This window comes from Salvelinus sp. IW2-2015, linkage group LG4q.1:29, assembly GCF_002910315.2.
Source record: "Salvelinus sp. IW2-2015 linkage group LG4q.1:29, ASM291031v2, whole genome shotgun sequence".
Classification (NCBI taxonomy): Eukaryota; Metazoa; Chordata; class Actinopteri; order Salmoniformes; family Salmonidae; genus Salvelinus; species Salvelinus sp. IW2-2015.
The window spans coordinates 68,343,499-68,362,272 of NC_036842.1; the positions used below are offsets into that span (position 1 = coordinate 68,343,499).

General features: G+C 45.5%; 1 protein-coding gene across 4 annotated transcripts in view; it reads right to left on the reverse strand.

Annotated features, from left to right (window-relative positions):
• The window catches only part of LOC111962414 (S phase cyclin A-associated protein in the endoplasmic reticulum), a 141,017-nt gene that overhangs the window by 55,175 nt on the left and 67,068 nt on the right, over positions 1 to 18,774 (reverse strand). For all 4 annotated transcript variants that reach the window (XM_023985492.1, XM_023985490.1, XM_023985489.1 and 1 more), the window contains one exon: positions 3,686 to 3,822. In XM_023985492.1, the coding sequence (XP_023841260.1) occupies positions 3,686 to 3,822 (137 nt within the window). The remainder of the gene's footprint in view (positions 1 to 3,685; positions 3,823 to 18,774) is intronic.

The following is an 18,774-nucleotide window of genomic DNA, read 5'->3' on the forward strand; positions in this document are numbered from 1 at the left end:
CAGCTTTGTGAATATGATGGTGGTGTTCTTTGAGGGGAATCAGTGCCAGCAGCTATTCTTGAAATTCATTTCCATCAAAATAACAGACATGTACACACACAACTGTGCTTACGTCGGTGTTGTCTGTACTAATCAATAGCCAGTGAAAAATGCTCAGCCTGATTGAGCCCCTCTAGAACAATCCTATGCACATCATCCGCCAGTGCACGGATGTAGCGGCCGGCTGTTGACGCAGACAGGGGCACCTGTTTGACAGTTCCTCTAAAACTGTCACAATGTACCAAAATACCTGTGCGTCTGTGAAGGGCATGTTGTGTTTGGTTAAACCTCAGGAAGCTTTTAGGGAGGCACTTGAGACCTATTGTTGGGTCAGGCCACAAAGGAGCATTCTTGTGCCGTGTGTGTAGCTAGCAGTTAACGCTTCAATTTCTCTGTCTGGGGCAGGAAGGCCACTTTGAAAGTGCCATGCATTGATTCATAATGACGTCTGAGATAACAAATAATTCAAACAGCGACATTTTCATTGCAAATAAGACACTGGCTTGACATTGGCGAAAGATTGTAAGATGAACGCATATCTCTGTCCATTCTTCCCTGAAACTTAGATTTTCATTATCCATCTTTCTTTTGATAGGAGTGGTTGATGTTCATAGTAGATATGTAGTGGATGAAGTGGTTCTACTTTGAGAGTGACATTTTCCTCTTGCTAGCAAGCTAATTGTTTTGAACTAATGTTGCCATTAAAAAAAATATAGCCTACAGTAGGCTACGTAGACCTGTTTCTCCCCACTAATCACAGCACAGAGAAATAGACAAAAATAATAACTTAATAGAAACATTGGGGATTTTATTAGTGTAATCAGATCAAAATTATTATGTTACTGTCATTTAAATGTACTCATCAGATGTGTTAAAACATTTTGTTCAATTTGTTGTGTAGGCCTATTAATTGTGCTAATATTTTATATGCAAATTATGTTCTGGCCTGCCGACTACTAGCTCCGAAAAATGTGGCCCCCATGTGAAACCTAGTTGTGTATGTACATTCCCACACAAAGATTACTGGATTAACCAAGGATGTATGCATTTTCCCAATGCTGAGAGAAACTTAACATGAAAAGCTATTAGTACTGTATTTTCCGAATGTATGAAAACAGAAAGATTGTTTACCGTGAGAACAGACCATAAATTGCATTACAAAAGAGGCATTACCCCGAGATATTCAGATGTGGTGTGAAGGCAAGGTCAGGGTCCTTAAATGCTATAGGCACTCTGAGTAAACCGATCAGCTAAACGGCTAGTGGGGTGACGGAGGTCCATCATTCTATCACATTATTTAACATGTCCTCCAAGACGACTGAATAAAAAAATGCTGCTGCTTTCCTTTCACCAGAACTTGAACTATACCTGGCCCGTTTGTCATTCCTAATATTACAATATTCATCTCTGACAGGTTTACACCCGCTCAGGTTAAACGGGGAGCAATTGCTGAGCCATTCATCATGCTCGGCAGCAGGCTCGGCTAAATGGGCTGCGGCTATAAATATTAGTAATCAGCAATAAGAGAAAAAGCACAAATCTACAATGCATTACTAATAATTAATTCATCACAGTCTGCTCTTTATTAATCTGGACTGGGCTGGCCCTGACTGACTAAAGAGAGCCAACGCTGTAAAAATGTCTACCTTTGGAGGCAAAAAGTTACCAATTTAGTTTTATATTGTTACATGTTTACTGTTTGATGCTGTGTTACTGTGCATTATGGCAAAACAGCTAAACAGTCGGGGTGGACCCAAATGGACAGGTTGTTTTAACTACAAGTTGGCTTGATGAGCCTGAAACCTCTAGTGGTTTCCCTGGGGCCTCATCTCACAGGAACATTGTGTGTATATGGACCCCTTCAGCTCCTCTACTGGGTGAAAGGAGTATTGCTGTGATGACCTATCCAGGTTCCACACAGGGGTGTCTTTGTGTGCCCACCTCCTTCTGAGCTCCACTAACACACTACTGACTCTGTTCCCAGCCAAGGGAAACACGCACAGCGGGCTACAGCCAAACGGCATGCACTACAGGAGCAGGTACACACTTCCAAATCCATGTTTCAAAGTTCAGAACGCATCCCGACGCAAAATGACATGCTACTTACATTTTCAAGAGCATATTTTCATCAGAAAAGCAGCCCAATATTACAGGAAAAAAGACAGCCAAACTGCCAAAATGTGGGTTAAACTGTGTTCAGCAATTTATGATGGAGGGGATAAAAGCCCGCCTCAGAGTCCAATGAAAACATCTCTTGCATTTTACAGACACCCTGCCATGCTCCAATAAAATGGCTCATTTCCACTCAGCGATGGAACTGCTCACCTTTATGCTAGTTGGGGCTTTGTGTTATTTACTACCTCTAAAAGCCTTGTGCCTCTGAGTGCTAGTCTCAGCAGGGTTAGAGCTGGGACTGAGAGAGAGAGGGCTGGGGTTGGGGCTAGGGCTGGTGAACAGAGGCAGATCATTTCACTTTCTCAGCAGCAAGCTCCTCCATAAGGGAACAGAAACACTCATGACAAACTTCACTGAAAGCGAAGTACTATAGAATAAAGTACTAAATATTTAATATGTTGGATACTTCAGCCCCCTCTACCAGTCCACTTTAAATAAAACATAAGTCGGACATATACTGAGAAGCTGAGTTAAGTTAAAATGTTAGCGGGCGCTGCTAAAAATGGACTGTATAACAAAGTGGATCCATCACAAGGTGAGTGAGTGTCCTGATAATAAAAGTGACTACAATACAGGACCGTTTGCTCGTAAGAGTTAACGATGCGCATAAGACATATGTCATTTCAGGTGCTGCACCACCCAGGCCGCCACAGTCCAACCTGCCCCGTGACAAACAGCTCATCCCACAACTTTCTCTCTACTCTGCCGTGTCCCTATCCTGCCCCCCAACCCCTTCCTTCCTCCCTTGTTGTGACAGGCTACTAAACTGATTGATCCCATGCCTGGGATCTGACACGGAGGCGCGTTGCCTCCTATTTGTTGATTACTATAGATTTTCTTTGATACTTCATTTAAAAATCAATAGCCCGGAGAAAGAAAAATAGGCATGGTTTACACATACTTTAACATACTATTGTCCACTGGAGGCGGCTTCAGTTTTGGCAGAACCCTGGCAGCAATTAGGGGGAGAGCTCTTAACAGGTGAAAGCCAGGGCCTCAGATCGATACCCATTTTTCTTCCCCAATCTCAGAAAGTGGCCATAAATTAAGCTCATCAGTGTTATTCTGTGGACAGCTGTGATGCACATAACGTCTGCTTCCATCGCCTTGTCACTCAAAGCACCTCGCCGAAGGCAGCGCTGTCCTCTATGCCTGAGCGGGTGTCACAGACACACACACACACAGAGAGAGACAGAGAGAGACAGAGACAGAGAGAGACAGAGAGAGACAGAGAGAGACAGAGAGAGACAGAGAGACAGAGAGACAGAGAGACAGAGAGACAGAGAGACAGAGAGAGAGAGAGAGAGAAGAGCCGAGAGAGAGAGAGAGAGAGAGAGAGAGAGAGAGCGAGAGAGCGAGAGAGCGAGAGAGCGAGAGAGCGCGAGAGCGCGAGAGCGCGAGAGCGCGAGAGAGCGCGAGAGAGAGCGAGAGAGAGCGAGGGAGAGCGAAGAGGGACAGATGGATGTATCACCTGGAGTTCATGCGTCCGCGGAGCTTCTTTGCCTTCTTACGTGCCTTCTGCCTCTCCTCTCCGTCCTTCACACTCTCAGAGGAGACAGTGCTGTCCGTCACAATGTCAACTATGTACTTCTTTAAGGAAAGATGCTCCTGAAACACATGCAAACATTTCATTACAACTAATCTCATTATTAAAAATGTGCCCAACAGTGTAAGCAAATGTGATGCTGATATGAAATTGTAATGGACACAAGGAGTGAGGAAAGAAGGTTAAATAAAAAGGAAGGCAATTATCTAGGGTCCCATTTTTCCTTGGTAGAGACAACCTCTGGCACTGAGAAGCCTGTGAGTCCACCTGCTGCCTGGCACCCATGGTAATGCTGAATTAGGTAGAGGTTTTGCTTCCAGTCTAGAATGCGCCACACCAGGTCTGTCAGATCAGATGCTGCTGATAACTCCACCAGGAGACAGAGGGACGTAACCCAATTTAAAAATCATGATGTATGTGCAAAAAAATCAATTACCCAATTATGCTGTCATCCAGAATCCTAGAGGATGGAATGGTCTAACTAGATAACAGTATCCATTCAGCAGCCTAGCCTGCATGAGGCATTCCATTTATTTTTGTTAAGTGTTGGCAGTGTACCTGCTGCTTGAAAAGGGGTTTCAGAAGAAACCCTTGAAAGAACGGTGTCATCATAAGCACACTAGAGCTAGAGAAGACCTACAGTTAACCATGTGCTAAAGTGCTCAATAATCCATGAGCAATAGCGATCACAAACAGGATCAGGAATCAATTCATACGGTTTCATTGTTTTGACTTATTGATTTGTTATCAACCTGATCAATCAGAAGGACCCTTACAAAAAAAGATTGCAGTCAGAGTGCAGTATAACTGTAGTACAACTTCAGTATGCTGAAAATACTGTGTCTAAAATATATATATTTTTACTGCAGTAATTTTGCAATATAACTACAGTTACAGTGCCATATAACTAGTACACTGCAGTGCTTCATTCTATTGCTAAAGGACTCCTGATACATCCAGGAGTGATAAGTATAATTTTGTATCTTAATCTGTTGTATAGTTCTTGTTTTCTGCTAGCTAGGGCCAACTACTTTAAGTCTGTCTTCCCAGTAGCCTACTTGATGTGTGAACTGCTGACTGCTCATAAATTGCAGATGATTGACACATTAACCAGGATTAATAAAGGGGCATGGCAATTTGTGATTGTTGTTTTCGTAATCAGAGGCTGTATTGAAGGGGGAGTGGTTTCTCATCCCCTAGCCAATCATCAGTTAGTACCAGGTGGTGTGCTCTTCACCTCTGTAAGGCAATTGGTATTTTGTGTCAGTGTTCCAGTCTCCGTTTTCTCAGCGGCAGCTATAAGTGGCGGTCTCGTTGCAAAAACTAAGACCGTCACCGAAACAAAGACTTCTGCAGTGTTGTTCTGAGGAGTTGTTCGAGGAAGGAAAGAGAGAAAGTGTTCTCATTTGATTTATGTAAATGCCTTAATGTATTTCAAATCAAAGTTTATTTTTCACGTGCGCCAAATACAACAGGTGTAGACCTTACAGTGAAATGCTTACTTACAGGCTCTAACCAATAGTGCGAAAAAATGTGTGTGTGTGTGTGTGTGTGTGTGTGTGTGTGTGTGTGTGTGTAGGTAAGTAAAGAAATAAAACAGTAAAAATACATTTGAAAATAAGAGTAGCAAGGCTATATACAGACACCGGTTAGTCAGGCTTATTGAGGTAGTATGTACATGTAGGTATGGTTAAAGTGACTATGCATATAAGATAAACAGAGAGTAGCAGCAGCGTAAAAGAGGGGTTGGGGGGGGGCACACAATGCAAATAGTCCAGGTAACCATTTGGTTACCTGTTCAGGAGTCTTGGGGGTAAAAACTGTTGAGAAGCCTTTTTGTCCTAGACTTGGCACTCCGGTACCGCTTGCCATGCGGTAGTAGAGAGAACAGTCTATGACTGGGGTCTTTGACAATTTTTAGGGCCTTCCTCTAACACCGCCTGGTGTAGAAGTTCTGGATGGCAGGCAGCTTTGCCCCAGTGATGTATTGGGCCGTACGCACTACCCTCTGAAGTGCCCTGCGGTTAGAGGCCGAGCAATTGCCGTACCAGGCAGTGATGCAACCGGTCAGGATGCTCTCGATGTTGCAGCTGTAGAACCTTTTGAGGATCTCAGGACCCATGCCAAATCTTTTTAGTTTCCTCAGGGGGAATAGGCTTTGTCGTGCCCTCTTCACGACTGTCTTGGTGTGTTTGGACCATTCTAGTTTGTTGTTGATGTGGACATCAAGGAACTTGAAGCTCTCAACCTGCTCCACTACAGCCCCGTCGATGAGAATGGGGACGTGCTCGGTGATCCTTTTCCTGTAGTCCACAATCATCTCCTTAGTCTTGGTTACGTTGAGGGAGAGGTTGTTATTCTGGCACCACCCGGCCAGGTCTCTGACCTTCTCCCTATAGGCTGTCTTGTCGTTGTCGGTGATCAGGCCAACCGTTGTTGTGTCGTCTGCAAACTTAATGATGGTGTTGGACTCGTGCCTGGCCATGCAATCGTGGGTGAACAGGGAATACAGGAGGGGACTGAGCACGCACCCCTGGGGAGCTCCAGTGTCGAGGATCAGTGTGGCAGATGTGTTGCTACCTACCCTCACCACATGGGGGCGACCCGTCAGGAAGTCCAGGATCCAGTTGCAAAGGGAGGTGTTTAGTCCTAGGTTCCTTAGCTTAGTGATGAGCTTTGAGGGTACTATGGTGTTGAACGCTGAGCTGTAGTCAATGAATAGCATTCTCACATAGGTGTTCCTTTTATCCAGGTGGGAAAGGGCAGTGTGGAGTGCAATAGAGATTGCATCACCTGTGGATCTGTTTGGGCGGTATGCAAATTGGAGTGGGTCTAGGGTTTCTGGGATAATGGTGTTGATGTGAGCCATTACCAGCCTTTCAAAGCACTTCATGGCTACGGGCGTGAGTGCTACCGGTCTGTAGTCATTTAGGCAGGTTGCCTTTGTGTTCTTGGGCACAGGGACTATGGTGGTCTGCTTGAAGCATGTTGGTATTAGAGACTCAAATCAGGGACATGTTGAAAATGTCAGTGAAGACACTTGCCAGTTGGTCAGCACATGCCCGGAGCACACGTCCATGTAATCCGTCTGGCCCCGCAGCCTTGTGTATGTTGACCTGTTTAAACGTCTTAATCACGTCGGCTATGGAGAACGTGATCACACAGTCATCCGGAACAGCTGATGCTCTCATGCATGCCTCAGTGTTGCTTGCCTCGAAGCGAGCATAGAAGTGATTTAGCTCGTCTGGTAGGCTCGTGTCACTGGGCAGCTCGCGGCTGTACTTCCCTTTGTAGTCTGTAATAGTTTGCCAGCCCTGCCACATCCGACGAGCGTCGGAGCCGGTGTAGTACGATTCAATCTTAGCCCTGTTTTGACGCTTTGCCTGTTTGATGGTTCGTCGCAGGGCATAGCGGGATTTCTTGTAAGCTTCCGGGTTAGAGTCCCGCACCTTGAAAGCAGCAGCTCTACCCTTTAGCTCAGTGCGAATGTTGCCTGTAATCCATGGCTTCTGGTTGGGGTATGTACTTAGTCACTGTGTGGACGACATCCTCAATGCATTTATTGATAAAGCCAGTGACTGATGTGGTGTATTCCTCAATGTCATCAGAAGAATCCCGGAACATGTTCCAGTCTGTGATAGCAAAACAGTCCTGTAGTTTAGCTTCTGCTTCATCTGACCATTTTTTTTATAGACATAGTCACTGGTGCTTCCTGCTTTAATTTTTGCTTGTAAGCAGGAATCAGGAGGATAGAGTTGTGGTCGGATTTACCAAATGGAGGGCGAGGAAGAGCTTTGTACGCATCTCTGTGTGTGGAGTACAGGTGATCTAGAATTTCTTCCCCTCTGGTTGTACATTTAACATGTTAATAGAGATTTGGTAGAACTGATTTAAGTTTCCCTGCATGAAAGTCTCCGGCCACTAGGAGCGCCGCCTCTGGGTGAGTGGTTTCCTGGACTCCAGGAGATAGATATATATATATATATATATATATAAAAAATGTAAAAAAACATCACATTTACATAAGTATTCAGACCCTTTACTCAGTACTTTGTTGAAGCACCTTTGGCAGCGATTACAGCATTACAGCACACCTGTATTCGGGGAATCTCTCCCATTCTCCTCTGCAGATCTTCTCAAGCTCCGTCAGGTTGGATGGGGAGGTGACCAAGAACCCAATAGTAACTCTGACAGACCTCCAGATTTCCTCTGGGGAGATGGGAGGACCTTCCAGATGGACAACGTTCTCTGAAGCACTCCACTAATTAGGCCTTTATGGTAGAGTGGCAAGACGGAAGCACATAAAGGACTCCCAGAAACAAGATTCTCTGGTCTGATGAAACCAAGATTGAACTCTTTGGCCTGAATACAAAGCATCACGTCTGGAGGAAACCAGGCACCGCTCATCACCTGGCCAATACCATCCCTGAAGCAGCGTAGGGGCAAAAGGTTCACCTTCCAACAAGACAACGACCCTAAGCACACAGCCAAGACAACGCAGGAGTGGCATCGGGACATGTATCTGAATGTCCTTGAGTGGCCCAGCCAGAGCCCGGACTTGAACCCAATCGAACATCTCTGGAGAGACCTGGAAATACCTGTGCAGCGACACTCCCCATACAACCTGACAAAGCTTAAGATCTGTAGAGAAGAATGGGAGAAACTCCCCAAATACAGGTGTGCCAAGCTTGTAGCGTCATACCCAAGAAGGCTGGCTGTAATCGATGCCAAAGGTGCTTCAACAAAGTACTGATTAAAGGGTCTGAATACTTATGTAAATGTGATATTTCCGTTGTTTTAAAAATACATTTTATTTTTTTTATCTAAAAAAGGTTTTTGCTTTGTAATTATGGGGTATTGTGTGTAGATTAATGAGGGGGAATACATTAATAAAAAATGTTAAAAAAAACATTTTAGAATAAGGCTGTAACAAAGTGTGGAAAAAGTGAAGCGGTCAGAATACTTTCCGAATGCACTGTAAGTACCCGCTAGAGAAGGTTGCCGGGTGTCCATCTTTAGCATATGCATCAGATGCATGCTTGATGAATAAATTATTGATAAAAAGTGCATAAACTATTGTAAAGGATTAATTGTATTAATAAATATTCATGGGGCCTCCCGAGTGGCACAGCGTTCTAAGGCACTGCATCGCACAATTGGCCCAGCATCGTCTGGGTTAGGCGGTACGGGATTTCCTTGTCCCATCGCGCTCTAGCGACTCCTTGTGGTGGGCCGGGTGCCTGCAAGCTGACTTCGTTCGCCAGCTGGACGATGATTCCTCCGACACGTTGGTGCAGCTGATGATTCCTCCGACACATTGGTGCAGCTGGTGAGCAGTGAGTCATGAAGCAGTGCGGCTTGGCAGGGTCGTGTTTCAGAGGACGCATGGCTCTCGACCTTCGCCTCTCCCGAGTCCGTAGGGGAGTTGCAGCAATGGGACAAGACCGTAACTACCAACTGGATATCATGAAATTGGGGAGAGAAAAGGGGCTACTTAAAAAAAAAAAATTATGACTTGCTTATATAGAGTCAAGGATATGTTTGTATAATTCTAGAAAAAAACGTAGGCCTATTGCCCATTTTAGTTTCCCTTACAATAAAAACATTAACTTTATTTGTAGATTCATTAATAAGAGTTATAGTAATTAATAATGTCCAGTTACAGCTTCTTTTAACAAGGCAGAAATGAAAAAAAATACAAATAATAATATTAATTATAACCAGGCAGGAGCGCAGGTGAATTGACTTGCTGTATTTCTAAAGAAAAGCACCAGTGCATGGACAATTGTAAAGGATTAATTGCATAAAGAAATATTTGTGGAAATATATTCATGACAAGATATAAAAACAGTCATTTGTTGATTGTGTCAGACACTGTGCCCTTATACACTTGCATTTACGCATGATTCAATCGCGTCTTCTCTTTATGCTTCGGGTCCACAGTCATCACACAGCTTCAGGGCTTTGTGTGAGCAAGCCCCACAAACAAATTGGCTGCACTGCACAGTTTTCATAGGCACCTGCCGACTTGACATTGTGTCTTATTTTTCCCTGAGCGGTAGCTGTGGTGCTTGGGGAAGAGGGAGAGCAGGACCTGCTGCCTTGGTGGCCTGCTTGGCAGCTGTAGCTTCTTTCTTGGCATTCATGTGGTTCTCACAAAGCTCACATGCCAGATCCAGCATGGTGGTGAGGATGAAACTAGTGATGCACCGATATGACATATTTGGCCGATACCGATATCCAATATTTTCCTTGCCAAAAAAAAAACCACGATACCGATACGGTAACCGATATAAAAAGAATTGCGGCCTTTTAAGCATTCTAGTACAGTTAAATAGTTAACACACACGGACGCGGCGATCTAAGGCACTGCATCTCAGTGGAAGAGGCGTCACTACAGTCCCTGGTTCGAATCCAGGTTGTATCACATCCGGCCGTGATTGGGAGTCCCATAGGGCGGCGCACAATTGGCCCAGCGTCGTCCGGATTTGGCCGTCATTGTAAATAAGAATTTGTTCTTAACTGACTTGCCTAGTTAAATAAAGGTCACAGACACACAGACCAAAAAGTTATTTTGTTGGCATTTACGTATGTCCCCATTACCAGTAAAACATAATCAAAACCTATTTATTTCACTTGCTGTATTGTTTTGTTGTTCAGTCATTTCATTCTCAACCAGGATTTCTATGGAACGCAGTTTGGGTCTTTGCGTGTCAACAACACTATTTGACCTGTCAAATAACACTATTTGACGTGTCAAATAAGCTTCTTGACCAATCGGGACCTGAATATGACTGCACGTCACATAACAATTTAACGCGTAAAAAAAAAGACTTAATTATTACACAATCACTCGTATTTCATATGTCACAACGATTCATCGATACGTATGCTATGATGCTGGTAAAGTTGTCTCGCGCACCTACAGTGCTGGTCATAAAAAAAGCTAGCTAGCTCATGGATGCAAACAATGTTCTTTTCCAAAAACATAGCAAAATAACAATCTGTTTCAGTAGCTAGCTGTCATCTAAAAACAGCAGTAATTTATAAGACAGTTCTTATTTGATTAATGGTGGTCGGACCCATTTGTTTGAAGCTAGCCACAATAAGGATTAGCCACAATTTTGGACTTTGCGGTTACCCTTCAAAATAAATGTATGCCATAATTCTACTATTTGTATTAATTTGCATCACTGTCAATGACATACTTTTATTTTGAAGGCAAACCGCATATTCCACTATTGTGCCTAATCCTTATTGTGGCTAGCTTCACAACACAACCCGGTCAGGTCGAGCCTCACTAGCCAGATGAAGCTAGCTGGCTGCTTATAACGTTAGCTTTGGGCAACAGGGTAGCTGGCTAGCTATTTATTTTTAAAGTTCAATTTCAATAGCTGACGAACAAGTGGCAACCTAGCCAATACTTACTCACAAGGATTCCTAAATCATTGCTAAGAATAAGGAAAATGACTGCAGTTTCTACTGGTCATTGTTTTCAGGATGGTTGTATTGGTGCTAGCTAGGTACCAAGCTAAAGCTAGCTACCCCAGAAGTTGTGGTCGAACAAATAATGCTTTATTACCAACGCGGTATTGTAAACACATCGTTCGTGGCCGGCGTTTGCTTTTTTGCAGACTTTTTTGTATAGCTTTGACAGTACTACTGTATCTTTTTTGACACGCAAAAACCCAAACGGCGTTCAATAGTATGTATGTTGTGAAGCTAATAGCAGTGACGCAATTACTGTGTAACTCCGGTAGAACAACATTTGAAAAATAGCACACTTGGTGGTGTGTACTGGTGCTCGACCAGTCGGCGAAAGCAAACATCATCCACGACAGAGAACGGTTGATTGTCAAGGGCAATGAATTCCATTATCTTGGCCTCACTAGGGTATGTAGCGTCCCACCTCGTCAACAGCCAGTGAAACTGCAGGGCGCCAAATTCAAAACAACAGAAATCTCATAATTTAAATTCCTCAAACATACAAGTATTTTACACCATTTTAAAGATACACTTGTTGTAAATCCAGCCAAAGTGTCCGCTTTTTCAAAAAGGTTTTACGACGAAAGCACACCAAACGATTATGTTAGGTTAGAGCCAAGTCACAGAGAAAGACAGCCATTTTTCCAGCCAAAGAGAGGAGTAACAAAAAGCAGAAATAGAGATAAAATGAATCACTTACTTTGATGATCTTCATCAGATGACACTCATAGGACTTCATGTTACACAAACATGTAAAGTATAAAGTTCATATTTTATATCAAAAAATCGGAGTTTGGGCGGGACGCTACTGTCTCACTTGGCAAAAAGCCAGAGAAAATGCAGAATGCCAAATTGAAATTAATTACTATAAAAATTACTATAAAAATCAAACTTTCATTAAATCACACATGTAAGATACCAAATTAAAGCTACACTGGTTGTGAATCCAGCCAACATTCGAATTCAAATAGGCTTTTCAGCGAAAGTAACTATGCTATTATCTGAGTATAGCACCATTGTAAACAAAGAGAGAGAAGCATATTTCAACCCTGCAGGCGTGACACAAAACGCAGAATTAAAAATATAATTCATGCCTTACCTTTGACGAGCTTCTGTTGTTGGCACTCCAATAGTCCCATAAACATCACAAATGGTCCTTTTGTTCAATTAATTCCGTCGATATATATCCAAAATGTCCATTTATTTGGTGCGTTTGATCCAGAAAAACACCGGTTCCAATTGTGAAACGTGACTACAAAATACTCTCAAAGGTTTACCTGTAAACTTTGCCAAAAAATTTCAAACTACTTTTGTAATACAACTTCAGGTATTTTTTAACGTAAATAATCGATAAAATTGAAGACGGGATGATCTGTGTTCAATACAGGATTAAAACCAACTGTAGCATGCTTTCTGGTCACGCGCTTCTAACAAACAGGACACTTCTGGCCGTACTTCTTCATTACACAAAGGAATAACCTCAACCAATTTCTAAAGACTGTTGACATCCAGTGGAAGCGGTAGGAACTGCAAGAAGGTCCCTTAGAAATCTGGTTTCCCAATGAAAACTCATTGAAAAGAGAGTGACCTCAAAAGAAACAACATCTGAATGGTTTGTCCTCTGGGTTTCGCCTGCTAAATAAGTTCTGTTATACTCACAGACATGATTCAAACAGTTTTAGATATTTCAGAGTGTTTTCTATCCAAATCTACTAATAATATGCATATCTTATCTTCTGGGGATGAGTAGCTGGCAGTTGAATTTGGGTATGCTTTTCATCCAAAATTCCAAATGCTGCCCCCTACCCAAGAGAAGTTAATGGATTTCGCCTTTGAATTGTCTCGCTGAAATTTTCATACTCTTTCAAATGACTGCTCGACTTGTTGACTGCTCGATCCACACAGCAGACATTGTGGGCTAGGTTAGGAATGCTGTGTTGTACGTAAAGCGCAACATTTTACATGGCATCATTACGTCATGTACCTACGTTATATAGGTATGCACGTCAGCTTTGACATCGGCTTTAAACTAGACATCGGGCCGATACTGATGTTGGTATTTTTAGCTAATATCGTCCGATTCCGGTATGTTCACCGATATATCGTGCATCCCTAGATGAAACACTTATTTACTTGTCACCGGTGAGTGTTGTTTTACAACTCTCCTTCACTGATGTGGAGTACAGCGCCGCTGGTATGTTGGTTTGCAAAGTCGGGGGCAGCTCTCGCCCGTGTTTGTTCACAGTTCCGAGCAGGCTAGTCTTCTTTGCAATCAACTTGTCTGCCAGGGAAATTGATGTGAAGTTGTCCATGGTCAGATTTGCCCATGTAAGGCTCCACGAATCTCAAAACCACAGTCTCAGACAGTCGCTCACCCGCTGGCCTTGTTTCATCTTTCCCCTGATATGGAAAGCCATTGTGCAAGTACTTGGTTTGGACATCGGCGGCTAACCAAAACTTAACTGAAGTCACACGCACCATTATCAGTTTCTATCGCCCATTTATCCATCGAAGATAGAATAGCATATTGTAATTTTATGTTTATTATGTTACTAGTTTTTGGTTAGTAGCCAGAGCAATGCTGCCACGTGAGTGGTCATGTGCTGAAAGCATGGACAGCACGGATATTCTTGGAAAAAGTGAAATTTGGAAAAAGATGTCATGTTTTGTCATTTATTTTCATGTCTTGTCCCTGTGCTTCCCTCTGCTGGTCTTATTAGGTTCTTTCCCTCTTTCTCTCTCTCTCTCTCCTCCTCCCTCTCTCCCTCTCCCGCTCTCTCTCTCTATCGTTCCGTTCCTGCTCCCAGCTGTTTCTCATTCTCCTAACTCCCTCGCCTCTCCTCCTCCCTCTCCCGCTCTCTCTCTCTATCGTCCGTTCCTGCTCCCAGCTGTTTCTCATTCTCCTAACGACCTCATTTACTCTTTCACACCTGTCCCCTATTTTGCCCTCTGATTAGAGTCCCTATTTCTTCCTCTGTTTTCCGCTCCTGTCCTTGTCGGATTCTTGTTTGATGTTTGCTGTCCTGCGTCCTTGTTTCGCCCTGTCGTGTTTTTGCCTGGAATAAAGACTCTGTTTCTTTAAGTCGCTTTTGGGTCCGCATTAATCAGCATAACAGAAGAATCCGACCAAGAATGGACCCAGCGACTACGGATTCTCGCAACACTGCCGTCGAGTTCCAGGGAGCAATGCTCGGCAGACACGAGCAGGAATTGTTGCTGCTCGTCATGCCGTTGAAACCCTGGCCGCTCAGGTCTCCGATCTCTCTGGACAGTTTCAGAGTCTTCGTCTCGTGCCACCAGATACTTCCTGGTCTTCCAAGTCTCCGGAACCTAGGGTTAATAACCCACCTTGTTACTCTGGGCAGCCCACTGAGTGTCGCTCCTTTCTCAGCCAGTGTGATATTGTGTTCTCTCTCCAGCCCACACGTACTCAAGAGAGAGAGCTCGGATCGCTTACGTCATATCACTCCTTACTGGTCGGGCTCGGGAGTGGGGCACAGCCATCTGGGAGGCAAGGGCTGAGTGTTCTATCGATTATCTGAACTTTAAAGAGGAGATGATACGGGTTTTTGATCGTTCAGTTTTTGGGAAGGAGGCTTTCAGGGTCCTGGCTTCCCTATGTCAAGGTGATCGATCCATAACGGATTACTCTATAGAGTTTCGCACTCTTGCTGCCTCCAGTGACTGGAACGAGCCGGCGTGCTCGCTTGTTTTCTGGAGGGACTCCACGCTGAGGTTAAGGATGAGATTCTCTCCCGGGAGGTTCCTTCCAGCGTGGACTCTTTGATTGCACTCGCCATCCGTATAGAACGACGGGTAGATCTTCGTCACCGAGCTCGTGGAGGAGAGCTCGCGTTAACGGTGTTTTCCCTCTCCGCATCTCAACCATCTCCTCCCCCGGCTCAGAGACTGAGCCCATGCAGCTGGAGGTATTCGCATCTCGACTAAGGAGAGGGAACGGAGAATCACCAACCGCCTTTGCCTCTATTGCGGTTCTGCTGGACATTTTGTCATGTCATGTCCAGTAAAAGGCCAGAGCTCATCAGTAAGCGGAGGGCTACTGGTGAGCGCTACTACTCAAGTCTCTCCATCAAGATCCTGTACTACCTGTCGGTCCATCTACGCTGGACCGGTTCGGCTGCTTCCTGCAGTGCCTTGATAGACTCTGGGGCTGAGGGTTGTTTATGGACGAAGCATGTGCTCGGAAACATGACATTCCTCTCAGACAGTTAGAGAAATCCACGCCCATGTTCGCCTTAGATGGTAGTCCTCTTCCCAGTATCAGATGTGAGACACTACCTTTAACCCTCACAGTATCTGGTAATCACAGTGAGACTATTTCATTTTTGATTTTTCGTTCACCTTTTACACCTGTTGTTTTGGGTCATCCCTGGCTAGTATGTCATAATCCTTCTATTAATTGGACTAGTAATTCTATCCTATCCTGGAACGTTCTTGTCATGTGAAGTGTTTAATGTCTGCTATCCTCCTGTTTCTTCTGTCCCCTCTACTCAGGAGGAACCTGGTGATTTGACAGGAGTGCCGGAGGAATATCATGATCTGCGCACGGTCTTCAGTCGGTCCAGAGCCAACTCCCTTCCTCCTCACCGGTCGTATGATTGTGTTATTGATCTCCTTCGGGACCACTCCCCTCGGGTAGACTATACTCTCTGTCGGCTCCCGAACGTAAGGCTCTCGAGGATTATCTGTCTGTTTCTCTCGACGCCGGTACCGTGGTGCCTTCTTTCTCTTCCCGCCGGAGCGGGGTTTTTCTTTGTTAAGAAGGACGGTACTCTGCGCCCCTCGTGGATTATCGAGGGCTGAATGACATAACGGTTAAGAATCGTTTATCCGCTTCCCCTTATGTCGTCAGCCTTCGAGATTTTGCAGGGAGCCAGGTTCTTTACTAAGTTGGACCTTCGTAACGCTTACCATCTCGTACGCATCAGAGGGGGGACGAGTGGAAGACAGCGTTTAACACTCCGTTAGGGCATTTTGAATACCGGTTTTGCCGTTCGGTCTCGCAAATGCTCCAGCTGTCTTTCAGGCATTAGTTAATGATGTACTGAGAGACATGCTGAACATCTTTGTTTTCGTTTACCTTGACGATATCCTGATTTTTTCACCGTCTCTCGAGATTCATGTTCAGCACGTTCGACGTGTACTCCAGCGCCTTTTAGAGAATTGTCTCTACGTGAAGGCTGAGAAGTGCGCCTTTCATGTCTCCTCTGTCACATTTCTCGGTTCTGTTATTTCCGCTGAAGGCATTCAGATGGATCCCGCTAAGGTCCAGGCTGTCAGCGATTGGCCCGTTCCTAAGTCACGTGTCGAGTTGCAGCGCTTTCTCGGTTTCGCTAATTTCTATCGGCGTTTCATTCGTAATTTCGGTCAAGTGGCTGCCCCTCTCACAGCTCTGACTTCTGTCAAGTCTTGCTTTAAGTGGTCCGGTTCCGCCCAGGGAGCTTTTGATCTCCTCAAGAAGCGTTTTACATCCGCCCTATCCTTGTTACTCCTGACGTCACTAAACAATTCATTGTCGAGGTTGACGCTTCAGAGGTGGGCGTGGAGCCATTCTGTTCCAGCGCTTCCATTCTGACGATAAGTCCATCCTTGCGCTTACTTTTCTCATCGCCTGTCGCCATCGGAACGCAACTATGATGTGGGTAACCCGAACTGCTCGCCATCCGCTTAGCCATAGGCGAATTGGCGACAGTGGTTGGAGGGGGCGACCGTCCCTTTTGTCGTTTGGACTGACCATAAGAACCTTGAGTACATCCGTTCGGCCAAACGACTTAATGCACGTCAAGCTCGTTGGGCGTTGTTTTTCGCTCGTTTCGAGTTCGTGATTTCCTATCGCCCGGGAAATAAGAACACCAAGCCTGATGCCTTATCTCGTCTCTTTAGTTCTTCTGTGGCTTTCTACCGACCCCGAGGGGATTCTCCCTGAAGGGCGGTGTTGTCGGGTTGACTGTCTGGGGAATTGAGAGACAGGTAAAGCAAGCACTCACCCACACTGCGTCGCCGCGCGCTTGTCCTAGTAACCTTCTGTTCGTTCCTGTCTCTACTCGTCTGGCTGTTCTTCAGTGGGCTCACTCTGCCAAGTTAGCTGGCCACCCCGGCGTTCGGGGTACGCTTGCTTCTATTCGCCACGGTTTTGGTGGCCTACTCAGGAGCGTGACACGCGCCGTTTCGTGGCTGCTTGTTCGGACTTCGCGCAGACTAAGTCAGGTAACTCTCCACCTGCCGGTCGTCTCAGACCGCTTCCCATTCCTTCTCGACCATGGTCTCACATCGCCTTAGACTTTATTACCGGTCTGCCTTCGGTCTGCGGGGAAGACTGTGATTCTTACGGTTATCGATAGGTTCTCTAAGGCGGCCACATTTCATTCCCCTCGCTAAGCTTCCTCGCTAAGAGACGGCACAGATCATCATTGAGAATGTGTTCAGAATTCATGGCCTCCCGTTAGACGCCGTTTCAGACAGAGGTCCGCAATTCACGTCACAGTTTTGGAGGGAGTTCTGTCGTTTGATCGGTGCTTCCGTCAGTCTCTCTTCCGGGTTTCATCCCCAATCTAACGGTCAAGCAGAAAGGGCCAATCAGTCGATTGGTCGCATATTACGCAGCCTTTCGTTTCGAAACCCTGCGTCTTGGGCAGAACAGCTCCCCTGGGCTGAGTACGCTCATAACTCGCTTCCTTCGTCTGCTACCGGGCTATCTCCGTTTCAGAGTAGTCTTGGGTACCAGCCTCCTCTGTTCTCGTCCCAGCTCGCCGAGTCCAGCGTTCCCTCCGCTCAGGCTTTTGTCCAACGTTGTGAGCGCACCTGGAGGAGGGTCAGGTCTGCACTTTGCCGTTACAGGCGCAGACTGTGAGAGCGCCAATAAAACGTAGGATAAGGAGTCCTAGGTATTGTCGCGGTCAGAGAGTGTGGGCTTTCCACTCGCAACCTCCCCCTTACGACAGCTTCTCGCAAGTTGACTCCGCGGTTCATTGGTCCGTTCCGTGTCTCTCAGGTCGTCAATCCTGTCGCTGTGCGACTGCTTCTTTCCGCGACATCTTCGTCGCGTCCACCCTGTCTTCCATGTCTCCTGTGTCAAGCCTTTTCTTCGCGCCCCCGTTCGTCTTCCCTCCCCCCCCGTCCTTGTCGAGGGCGCACCTATTTACAAGGTACGGAAGATCATGATATGCGTTCTCGGGACGTGGTCACCAGTACTTAGTGGATTGGAGGGTTACGGTCCTGAGGAGAGGAGTTGGGTTCCATCTCGGGACGTGCTGGACCGGTCGTTGATTGATGATTCCTCCGTTGCCGCCAGGTCCTCCTCGAGTGCGCCAGGAGGCGCTCGGTGAGTGGGGGGGTACTGTCATGTTTGTCATTTATTTTCATGTCTTGTCCCTGTGCTTCCCTCTGCTGGTCTTATTAGGTTCTTTCCTCTTTCTCTCTCTCTCTCTCCTCCTCCCTCTCTCCCTCTCCCGCTTCTCTCTCTACGTTCCGTTCCTGCTCCCAGCTGTTCTCATTCTCCTAACGACCTC